This window comes from Diadema antillarum, unplaced genomic scaffold, assembly GCF_040938485.1.
Source record: "Diadema antillarum isolate AM-2024a unplaced genomic scaffold, OU_Dant_1.0 scf00000154, whole genome shotgun sequence".
Lineage (NCBI taxonomy): Eukaryota > Metazoa > Echinodermata > Echinoidea > Diadematoida > Diadematidae > Diadema > Diadema antillarum.
Window position 1 is genome coordinate 587,818 of NW_027271043.1, and position 12,644 is coordinate 600,461.

Genomic DNA, 12,644 nt, shown 5'->3' on the forward strand with positions numbered 1-12,644 from the left:
AACAACACACACTAACATCTGAACTTGGCTCTACAGTCTCGCAACCAATCAACTATGTCCACTGATATGATATCAAAGTGTGTGCTTCCTTTTCTTTTAAGACTCATAATCTCGAAAATATTCTTTGACCTAAAACTCTCAATATAATCACTGCCTGAAAATTAGGGTGATTGAGTGCAGCCTCAATATTTCACCCAGATGCCCAAGTTAACTAGTAATTTCAAGGGCTATTCAATTAAAGATGAATAAAGTCATCTCACAGCAAGTGAGTTATTAATTTAGTTACCGGACAATACCACAGTGAATTGTGCACTTTTAATGCCACATTTACCTATGATAATCAACATTTGTATAGTATCATTAGTAATGTTATGATTACAATAATAGTGGTATCAAAAATAATAACAAGAAGAAGAATATCAACTACAATGATGATGATAACAATAATAATGATAATAATAATAATAATAATAATAATAATAATAACAATAATAATGATAACAATAATAATAATAATGTGCCCAATTGCAGAGATATGTGGACAAGAAAAGGTCAGCTGGAGAAGCTCACAAGGAAAGGGAAATATACATACAAGGTGAAGGAAAAGATAAGTGAGCACTATTCAGGAACCAACTTCCTGAAAATATATATCACAAACAGTCATATTGCCACTAAGAGGGTGTGTCTTTCTTTCCAAGGGCCCCTCATGCTTTCTCAAATCCTGTACGAAAGCATCATATGTTAGTTATTATCGTTTGTTACTTTGGTGATAAATTCTGGTCACAAATCATTGGACCTCGTGCAGACATAAGCACTGAGCTGCAATCAAGTTTCAAGCCAAGTGTCAGTGATATCTCACCAAGTGGAGCATCTGCTGCCATCAAAGCGGAGTCAAAGAGTTAGTGCTCGTATCTACGGCGTCAGCTTTGAGATGATGCAACGGTTCTACCCTCACCAGTGGAAGCAAAACATGCTCCTTTCATTACTCTTGTGGACCCAGCTGGCAGGACCATCACCCAAACACTCATCCCTTTGATGTCAGCAGGTCCGCATAGTACATCCCCGAAGAGAGCTACAAGGACTGGTACTTCCCCATCTTTGTGTTTGTTCTTGGTGGACATTGATTCCTCAGCTATTGCCAGAGGGTAAAGCCAGTAGTCCTCTGACCTCCTGTACTTTGGTGCAAGAGGTGCCTGTAGGTAGAGGCATGTACTATCTCCTCCTCCTGCTCTTCGTCTGGTCCTCACTATCATCCCAGTGAAAGTTCTCTCCAATCATGGAGTAGAGGCGCTTGTTGTGCGGCTTGAAGAATTTCCTCAGGCTCTGCAGCACGGAAGGTGAGACCCTCGGATGCTCCCGCCCCTTGTTGTGACCGAGGCACTTCACCTCGTCTGCTCCAGTGCCCATCTGCTTCATGCAGTAGAAGCCCTTGGTCTTGTTGAAGACAAAGTAGTCCTCGTTGATGATGACGTCAATGTTGAGAAACTGCTGCAACTTGACGAGTTGCCGGGCGGGGTGCTTGATGAGGTCGTTGCCGTTGATGAAGTGGAACTGTGGCATGGGGAAGTGCTGGAGCCAGCGGTCGAGGTGGACGTCGTACATCCCAATGTCCAGCGGGTACCACGAACCATTGACCACACCTGTTTTGGGGTCCGGCACTGCCAGGCCGTCAAACTGACCCTCTGTCCGCCGTCCCGTGGCGATAGACTGAGCAAAGTCCGAGAGTGCCCGGTCCACTGGGTCACGTACCACTACAATGAGTTTCATCTTCTTGTCAATTTGGGAGATGGCCTCCGGAGCAATCCGTGTAATGAAGTAGCTTGGAGTCTTTTCAATGGTAATTTGTCCCGGCGCACTCAGGGGCATTTGTTCCCTGTAGCAGAAAAAAAAATGATATAAATAAAGAAAATTATTAATCGGTTAAGTTATAAAAAACAGTCGAACATAAGTGTGTATGACTTCAAACACAACAGTTGCAGAAAGCAGAAGCAAACTATGTCAAAGTGACGCATTTCATTTCACTATTTCATGAATCATTCTCATAATTTTGTGTTTTCAGTTGACAGAGGAAAGAATGAGTATATTGAAAACTGATGATCTGATATTGCAGTTTCAGTACTGGGTTTGTCCTGCTTTTGAACCAATCTTTGGGGCAAAGTAATGGATAATAAAGTGAAGGACCGAGGAAGCAGAAGTGATGGCAGAGGATGGATGGTTAAGCTGAGAAGATGAGCAACGAGAGCAACCAGAGATATGAACTCAAATAAAATGGGAAGAGGTAAAGTCTTGAGACGAGACTGGGATGGGCAAAACATGTCCAATCTGCTCACTTGCTGTAAACATTATCTACATCAGCAGCATCGTTGTGTCACTGTTTTATTTGCATGCCATGCTTTGATGATCAACCAAGTGACAGAAACTACCAGCTCCCTCGCCTCCTTCTCCCTGATTTACGAGATTTCTCTCCACACGTAAGTCAAGTTCAAATCAACCAGCACATTGTGTTTTCAAGCAGAGGGGTAATATTTCATTATCCCTCCCCCCCCCCCCAAAAAAAAAAAAAAAAGAGAGAGAGAGAGAGAGAGAAGTGAGGAAAGTTACCACAGCATGATACCAGCTGATGCAATACATGAGGAGAGGAGGTCAGTAAACTCCTCGCTCTCTCTTTCTCAACAGGGTGTAAGCAACTTTTTACACATCAGATCCAGACAGAAATAAACACAAATCCGCTGTAGCAAATTAAGGCTCAGGTGGGTGTCTTGCCCCAACCTCTCCCACTACAGCCCCAACCCCTCCCTCTCCTCCACTGGGGATAAGACGACCCAAATGAATCTCTAGCATCATATATGGTCTTTGCCAACAGCGAAAATGGACTTGGCAGCTTTCCATATCTCTATAAGCTGAAAAATCAGAAGAAGTCAACAAAAATTGTATTTTCTCCCAACTCTCAACACACATTCAAACACATTCCTCATTCCATCATGAAGAAAGAAGATATGTAAAAAGGGAAAAATACTTTTTTGGAGTTCAGTTGATATAGGGTTACTGAAGGCCAAAGCTTTCCCTCAAGAAACTGTGGCAGAACTGGGACAGCAGTTTGGCAAATCTCCTATAAACATTAAACACCAGGTTCAAAAAACACCTTTGTAGTTTGGCACTTTAATATCATATTTGTATTTACTTATTCTTCATTATTCACTGCAAATGTTTTATTTAAGTTGATTACCAAAAATGTACATATCTTTTAGCACTTGAAAGCAATTTGCTGTTCAAATACAAATGTTTGTTTCAGTAGCAGAATTTTCATATGCCTCTTTCTTGATAAATTTATATCTGATGTTCAAATTGACAACACATTTCAGAAGATTAGAGTTCCTGTTTCTTCCTCAAATTGGCAATTGTAGTAAATGTGCCCCTGATAAATGCAAATTGAATGCATTTTATCAATTCGGTTATTTTTTTTTTCTCCTTAATGACATATTTAGTGAAATTTAAGATAGAAAATTCCTCTAGGATTTGAAGAGGTGAGGCCCAGCGGCATACTGTAGTTTCAACTAACAGGATTGCTGTCATTTCTCCCATATCTTGCTGTATACTTGACTTCTGACGGGAGAAAAAAACTGTCATCAACTCATGTAATTGAACTCCTGGTTTATGGAGCTATGAACGTATAAACTCACTCAGCATAACTGCATTCACAGCCAATCCCCTGGTTAATACATGATGATTTCAAATGGTGTGCTTCATGGAAAAAAACAAATGGGCACCACTCATCGATGTCAATCATTTTCAGCTGTAGGGGATGTATGGAATAACCAACAAAGCATTCAGACGTGGTCATATTTCTCTTTGTTGCATACTTTATTTCTACATTACGTATTCTCTTATCCCCTACAAGTTTTCAGGCTAGATAGACATGTTGTGCCAAAGCAGTGCTATCCTTCATTCACCAGCCCAGGGGCCCATTCCATACTGACATTTGCAAATTGTTTCCATTTTTTCGGTAACTCCAGTCGCCATGGTAATAACACAAATATTCTCAGCTGATTGGTCGCTGCCATGGCAACTGCAACCATAGCAACAACTTTCAATGTTTGCACGCCAATTCCCAAAACAGGCCTTCTGGAGCATGAAATATACTTTCCATCATCAAATTGCCATTTCCTGTGTACAATTCTCTTCCCCACTCACCTCACCCCCCCCCCCCCCCCCCACATGTATGATTGTAACACCACGCAGAAAAAAGGGAAAAATATAACAAAGTTCGATGCAAACAGCCAATCATGCTGAGCACGCTGAATCAACAGCGGAACACTTTTGGGGACGACAAACACTCCCCGCATCAATCAAGCACTCGACTGTCTAGGGACTCCCATGTTGTCACTTTGCTCACAAAGCGTTTGCTTTCCTAGTTCGGGCAAAGAGGGCGGAGTCACGTACCAACTGGCAGTTAGGGTCCAAGTCTGCCCTAGTCTCATACCATGGTACCTGGTACAATCTATCTCTCTAGAAATAACATCCTCATCTTTCATTAGGTTTTCCTACAGGCCCTACACTGTTTCTTTGTCAAAGAGAAAATTTTCATTTAATATCATAAAGACTGGCAGTGCTTTTAAAATAGTAAAGGCATAGACATTATATCTGAGCGAATGTAATGCCTTTCTAATTGTGATGTCAAAATGCAATGATATTACTATGATAAGTGACAAAAAAGAGGCTCAAACCCACCTCATATACCAGTACATGTATGCTTTGGGGACATTCAAACAGAAACTGTTGTAACATTCTAAAGAAGACAAAGAAATCTAGAAATATAAGCTTTTGCAGTAATATGCTCTCTCTTAAGATAAAAAATGATAACAAAGCAAGTACAATATTTTGCTAGGACATTATTATGCAGTAATTTTGCCTTGAGCATATATCCATATTTTACTACCAAAAGTTAATAACATCGCCGCGTTGAATAGACCAGTGGCGAATCTCGCACCGAGTGCGGTATTACGTGCCCCAATGCACGAACAAAATCATAAATTATTCGTTTTATACAACACCTTGTCCACAATCACAGTACTAAATTAGTGACCGCTTACTCAGGAAGGCCCAAAAATAAATGTAACATCCGGCAGAGAATTGTAAACCACCCTGTGTACTGCTTTCAAACACTCGTCATGATTCGACCACGACACAGGAATCACAAACTCCGCAGGGTCTACTAGTATACCTCATTTATTACGCTTACGTTAGATCGAGTTAGGCCTGACTGTTAGGCCGATCTGAGATGTCGGTAGATCTAGTAGTAGGTCTAGACTTTGTCTATTTCCGAAAATGATTTTGTATAAAAACACAGAAAAATAATCAAATTACGGTTTCTCAACTTGAAATGAAGTCTTGATTTTGGGATCACTGTGGTCCACGTAGCAGATCAGAGTCAAAAGTAAAAACACAGCAGGAGAGGATGATATCATATAACATTATGTATCTGTGTTTGTGTGGTCAGTGGTATCCTACAGTGGTGGCTGTTTCTAGAACTACACTATTCGTCTCTTGTCGCATCGCCACCTCTGGGAAATTAGGAAGACATTTTGGGGGCTCAACCTCTTATGGGAAGTATTTCCCTGAACTGGGTATGGACAGATGGACTCTTTTGCCTCACACACACAGCAGTCTTTCTACATTGTAGGTCTACCCTGAGCTGGTCGAACTTCAAGTTTACTTGCTGTCAGGAATTGTGTGAATGCCCTTGCACCTAAGCTAAAATTTGAGTTACCACTGACTCTCATGATCAAAAAAAAAAAAATGACCACAAGATTCCTTGTGCATAGCTCAATCACAAGACCACCCATGCAAAGCATTGTTGAAATTGGGCCCCTGTCAATGTAGTCATGGGGCTGCCAATTTAAGCATATTATAATTGGGAAGGTTCAAGATAGTATAAAAAATCAGGGAGATTATTGTGTATGAGATGCATCTCAATGGGTTTAAAAAAAAACAAAAAACAAAAAACAAACCGACAAAAATGATACCCTCATCAAGATGACATTTATATTCTCATTTTAGGATGTGATGAGATAATGAAGTTTTTAGGAAGCCTCCTGGGGAATTAAGGAGACTTGGTTACTCTGTATAGTCATCAGTGTGCGCGTGGCTTAGAATAAGCTTGACTCCTGCAAGCCATTGAATTATTTCTGGTAAATTAACACCTCATATTGTTGACACTCTCCCTACCTCACCCAAGGAGGTTCTAGGCTGCACCTCCCTGACCTACACTCAAAATTCTCATGTATAATGCTGTGTTCTCGGTCCATCATGGATGCAGTTGTCACCACTGTATGGTGGTAGCCTCTCTCCCTTCCTGCTTCTCATTTCAAAATTTTGTACAAATACTCCATAAACTTGAAACAGAGGTTACTGTATGCAGAGTGCTACCTTTGAATACCAAGTGATACTTGTTGGTAAAATCTGACTATGAGACTTATCATCGATGATGAGTACCACGTGAAAGAGCTCTTCCTTAGCCCATCGAGTCCAGGAGGAATTTTGCTGCATATCTCATATTGGAGAAAAATCAGATGGAAATGGATAAATTTCTTAAATCTCCACAAAATTAGACAGATACAAAACTTTGCCTGCTCGAGACAAAATCAGGAACTTATACGCTGCCAATTTCAACCTCAATTTGAAAATTCTGCAACAGACTAGCACTTGCCACCTCAAAAGAGTTAAACTTGAAGTTAGTAATCACAAGAATGCCCTCATTAAACTTCCAAGTTGTCATCAATAACCACCTAAGAAGATTTTGTTAGCTAAAGTTGGGAATATCTTGATGATAAGAGCACCTTATACCGAGTACCATAGTAGATAACAGGCCCACATGCTGTGAGCTGTGCATTACGGTTGTATAGTGATATTATAAGGAGCAATTTTATGTATCATTTGATGGCAGTTTTCATCCATGGTATTACTTAAAGGTTGCCACACGAACATAGCTTATATTGGCAGTTTTGCAGTTCTGAAAAAGAATCAGATATCAATACAGCATTGACGACAGGCATCTCAATATGATAATGACAGCCTCGTATTTGCCCTTGAACATTGTTCGTTGACAAGCAAAAGGCCCTAAAGCTGTACAAAGTCTAATGATTTCATACCCTTCTGCCTCTACAAAATGCTGGATATTTGTTCAGGACACTACAAAAGAGCTCATAATATGTTTGCACAGTGAACAGAAGTACATTAGATAACACATACAATGTAGACAAGAGTCTTTGAGCAAATAATGTGTGAATTTGATGTGAGAGTCCAATTGTTACTGAAGTGCGGGGGGGGGGGGGGGGGGAGGTGGGGAGGGACTAGAGTTGGGGTTCAGAGAGGAGGGAAAAAACAAACAGTTTTTCCACTGATCACCCTGCCTTACTCTTGATCCTACAACAATTTTCCCCATGTTCTTGTGATGATTGATGGCATCAAAATAGTGCTCAAGTTCTGTGGAGTCTCTTGCTGTCTTACCAACTAAGGGGAATGGAAGTAATGCCTGCAGACAGTGACAAGAAAGTGCAGTGTGATGGACCGACCGAAGAGGAACAATTTTCGTGGCGAACGTGCCGGTACGCACGAACGAGGGCTCCACCACTTGAAAACAGTTGAGAGCCATTTAGTCCCCACCCCAACTTGGTTTCAATTCCCAGCTTCAACTGATACACATGGGACTTGTCTCATAATGCTATGTCACTGAAAATAATATAGACATCTATCATTACAAAATGACTGACGTTGTGTAAAAAGACAACAACAACAAAACGAATGTGCAATCATTGGCAGCTCATTGTGGATACTGGACCCGAGTGTGAAATGTTTATTTGAACCAACATAAATGGACTTGCAGCAAAGTCTAATTCCTAGCCTCTCTTTGATTTGAAGGTCTTACCCCTGACATCACTTTGAACATTTAGTCCTCATCACAGATCTTAGAGAGCCTTAACCCCAATCCTAGCCTCTAGTCCTTCTGCTACAATCTTTATAGATTGACGATTTCATGTCAAGCAATACGTAACAGGTTTAAAGCATCATGTAGCTATTATCAAAGAAGCTAAAGTTACCTGAAGTTACATCACTAACATTATACAGATTTGTGGACGAACATATAGGGCCTATGCATTCACACATGCATACCTTTTCACGCAGACCTAGACAATGAAACAAATGTACTGTGATAAGTACAATCACATACTAGCAAATCGTATAAATTAATTTCTTTATACTCTCACCTGAAAAACTCACAGTCATACTTCACAAACTCTAAAATTGTCAAGAGAGAGGGACAATGGCCCCGTTTACAGTGCGAGGCTCGGCCGCGGCTCGGCTGCGGCCGTGCCCAGCCCCGCTTCAGTGTAAACGCGCAAAAGGCCAAATGCGAGGCCAAAATTGGCCTCGCATTTGGCCTCGCTCTGGAGGTGGTCTCGGCTGCGGTAGCCCAGCCTTTTCTTGGTGTAAACGCAAACTGGGCCAAATGCGCAGCCAATCGTGCGGCCAATTTTAGTCTTTCTTCAAAACCCTCTGCCTGTATCTTTTACTATTCAGGACATCAACCCCCTCAACTTCGAAAACTAGTATAGTTTAAGGCGGTTTTGTCCTGCAAAGGATTCTTTCCTTCGGCAAAGGCCTTTGCCCGAACGGCGACTTTGTCGCCACGGAATTCATTTGGCAAAGGGTCTGAAAACCAGACAATACCAAATTGCATTTGTTTACAAGCAGAGCGCCACTACGACAAAATAATGAAAGGTTTGAATCAAAAGCGCAGCCGAGCCCAGCAGTGTAAACGGACAAAATTGCGGGGTTCGGCCGCGCAATTGAGGCCTGGCTCGGCCGCGGCCGAGCCCGGCCCCGCACTGTAAACGGGGTCTAAGACAGAGAAAGTTTAGCTTATTTTACAAAATAAAAGGAGGTTCCTTTCACACAGTGTGCATTGCAAGACATGTAATTGATCAGCATTTGCCTGAATAGCTTGAATGCTTTGAAAATAAAATAGCATCCCACACATTGACAGGTTATTCAGAAAGATCAGGTCTGCAGAAGAAAAAAAAATATGGAAAAATCGCAAGGAAAGGGAAAGGGATATGTACATGAAAAAAGAATACCAGGTGAAGGGGGTAGAAAGAGTCATAACATAGTTGAGAAAAGAGCAGAATTCAATTTGAGGACTCCTCTCATTCATTTTGAGGCACTTCCGCACTCATTCCCCACCCCCTTCTTCCCTCCTCTTCCAGTGAAATGGGGCCAGAACCACGAGAGGTCAGTCCCAACCAATTGTCCGCCCGTGACCCCTCCTCTCTTCTCTGCAAGCAAGAAAAGCACACCCTCAACCCCCCTGGTTACCGGAGTCATTTTCTTTCTGGTTAATATGTACAGAGGGAAAAACTGAACTTGGTTCTGGGGGAGGAGGGGCCAAATTATGGCTTTCTATAGAACATGACACTATCAAAATGCTTTCTTAAGTCCTTTTTTTTCTTTCTCTTTTCGTTGATGTTGTTGGTGGGATGGGGGAGGGCAGTTTCTCCTGCCCTTAGAGAGAACAGGCTGAAGAGAACAGCAGAGGCCTGTGCAATTTCATCCAGGTGTCAAGGGCATGGCTTGAAATGCAGGTATTTGTGCAATTTGATACGCAGTCATTTAATTCCTAGAAGTTTAACCTTTATTCCTTTCTGATTCTCATAAAATCCTGAAGCCTCCGCCACGATGTCACGCCCAAGGAAATGTGAATTTCAGGATTATATCCATTCATCTGTCTCTCCATACATTGGTCCAGGCATGATTATTATTAAAGGACAAGTTCACCTTCATAAACATAAGGATTGAGAAAATGCAACAATATTAGTAGAACACATCAGTGAAAGTTTGAGGAAAATTGGACAATCGATGCAAAAGTTATGAATTTTTTAAATTTTTGTGTCAGAACAGCTGGATGAGGAGACTACTACAGCTTGTGAGTCATATGCGTACAACAGTATAAAGAAAATGTAAAAGAAAATTCAACATATTTTCACTTTTTTCGCATAATAAAAGAGCACTTGACTTGCCTCTTTCTAAAGGCAGGGGGAATAATATTACCCATAACATTTGTCGGTAACGAGTCAGGGGAATGTGTACTTTTTTCAAAAGATGGAATTTTGTGAAATTCTCTTTATATTTTCCTTATATTGTTGTACGCATGTGACATCTAAGTTATTCATACACTGCAGTAGTCTTCTCATCCAGCGGGTACTGCACAAAAACTTCAAAAATTCATAACTTTTGAATGGATTGTCTGATTTTCCTCAAACTTTCAATGATGTGTTCTACTAATATTGCTACATTCTCTCAATCCTTATGTTTATGAAGGTGAACTTGTCCTTTAATATGGTGCTTTTTTTTTTCTCACTGAGACAACTGGATCTTTACTTGATGTGTTACAACAGTTACGGTTACACGCTGTTCCTAAACTTTAAGTTTAGGTCAAAAACTTAACTCTCAATGATTAACTTATAGTTTAGCGCCGTGTGGATGCACTTGAAAGTTAGCAATGTTAAAGTCTAGTTGATTAGAACCAGTAGTTTTGCTTCATGTGGACACAATGATCAACGAGCTTGTGAGTTAGCATGCACCTCACTTCTCGTTCACTTCCGGGTCAACCTAGCTGCACTATTTTGTATGGGCATAAGGTCATAGGTGAAGACTCTGCACTCTGGTATGGTATGATCATCAAGCGGTATTTGCTCGTAAGTTGTATCTTAACCTGTTGAGGACGGGCTGATTTTGCTACAAAATGCATTTCCCATAGACACTTGCCGAGTATACTCGGGACTCGTCCTCAACGGGTTAAAGTCTAGGTGTGCATGTGATCCCGTGTCGTGAATGCATGAGTGGAGCTAATCATCGACATTTAAAGGAATCGTACAGTTTTGGTTGAGACCTAATTTCAGGTTTCTAACATTTTTTGGTGAGATAATGAGAAACCTCTTATGAAATATGAAAGAGCATCTAATTCTATGAGGAATTCAACATTTATTTGATGAAAATTGGTTTTGAAATGGCTGAGATATCCAAAAAAGAGCGATTCTAATAAAGTGTGGGACCCACACTTTATTACGATCGCTTTGATTTACTTTGTTTTTGGATGTTTCATTCATTCCACACCCGATTTTCATCAAATAAACTTTGAATTCCTCTTAAAATTGTATGTTCTGTACTATATCATAAGTGTTTTCTTGGTATCTCGCAAAAAGTTAAAAGCCCAATTCTCATCTCCACCAATACTGTACTATCCCTTTAAGTTTTCGACCTAAACCTCAAGTTTCGCTACTCTGTATGAATGTAACTACTGACTTGACAAAGAGGAAAGATTAGATTGGAAGCGGTTATCATATCAAATGATAAAATATCATGGGTTAATCAATGTCTCATACAATTGTCTTTTCTAACTCTGCTATATAATCTAAAAGTCAAAATAAAGAAATTCAATCAAATTTGGTAAAAGGAAAAAATAATGACAATACTTAATCATAAAATAGATAACAGAATTTCACTTATTCCAGGATTTTAGATGTGACAAGATCTAATACTTTGTGCAGTTACTAACCTGAATGACATAGAATATCTTATGGGATATTTGTTGCCTGCCCTGCAGAACATACCAAAGGCTTGCGGGCTCAAGAAAAATATTTTTAAAAAAGAAAAAAAAAAAGATCTGATCACATTATATGAAAGAGCTTTCAAAACGCTGTCAAATTACATCATGAACAAAAAGAACATTTTGAGGTGAAATTTCATGCTAAGGATCTTCTGCCAGGCAGGCGATGCTATATGGTATGTAGATCTACTAGAGGTCAGAGATCATGTGGATCAAGGGAAAATTTGACATTCTCCATTCAAAATTCTGTTTTTCTGACTTCAGTGACTGTGCTTGAGTTTAATTTTAAGAAAACGTATTATAACCCTCACACTGGATTCATGGAGTGATTCTACACAAGAAAAAGAAACGCTGAAATCATGAAAAATCGTCTCCGAATTCCTTCTACCAATTTCGGCCATCATCCTTCCTGTCTCTGTCCTCACACATCCTTGCCAAGTCCGGGTATCCAAGGAGTGTGGATGGACAGCTAGGAACACAAGGAGCTTGAATTATTCCTCCATTCGCCATGCCCACAGTCCAGGTAACAACTGTGTTATCCTAAGGCACAGCTGCGCAAGCACAGGATTCTACCCAACGTTTATGCTGTACTAAAGTGTAAAATGTTTTTGAGACTCTGAGAAATAGAGGAAAGAGGGAGTATTCAGAGAACTAGAAGAAAGAGGACAAGGGAAGGAGGCAGAATGAGAAGAAAATAGAGGAAAATGACAGAGAGGGGGACAGAAAGATGGGGTAAAAATAAATAGGGATGAAAAAGGTAGGAGAAAACAGTGTGAGGAGAATATAAGCCTAAGGGGTGAGTCAGAGAGTTTCCCACTTTACTGCAGTCTACAAAAAAAAAGTTATGGTATGAGCTTCTTGGAATGCCTGCACAGACCCCTCATCATCTATAAAATGCTATGTACTGTCTGAAGCTTCCATCAGAATCCGTTCTTTCCCTGCACAAGATTCTAAAAGCCTTATAGAATTTCATACTACTATG

At 40.5% G+C, this 12,644-nt stretch overlaps 1 protein-coding gene across 1 annotated transcript in view; it reads right to left on the reverse strand.

The window, feature by feature from the left end:
* Nucleotides 1-459: 459 nt before the first annotated feature.
* The window catches only part of LOC139722008 (heparan sulfate glucosamine 3-O-sulfotransferase 6-like), a 66,926-nt gene continuing 54,741 nt past the window's right edge, over nt 460-12,644 (reverse strand). Inside the window, exon 4 of the mRNA XM_071633336.1 lies at nt 460-1,873. Coding sequence (XP_071489437.1) covers nt 1,213-1,873 — 661 coding nt within the window. The 3' untranslated portion in view covers nt 460-1,212. The remainder of the gene's footprint in view (nt 1,874-12,644) is intronic.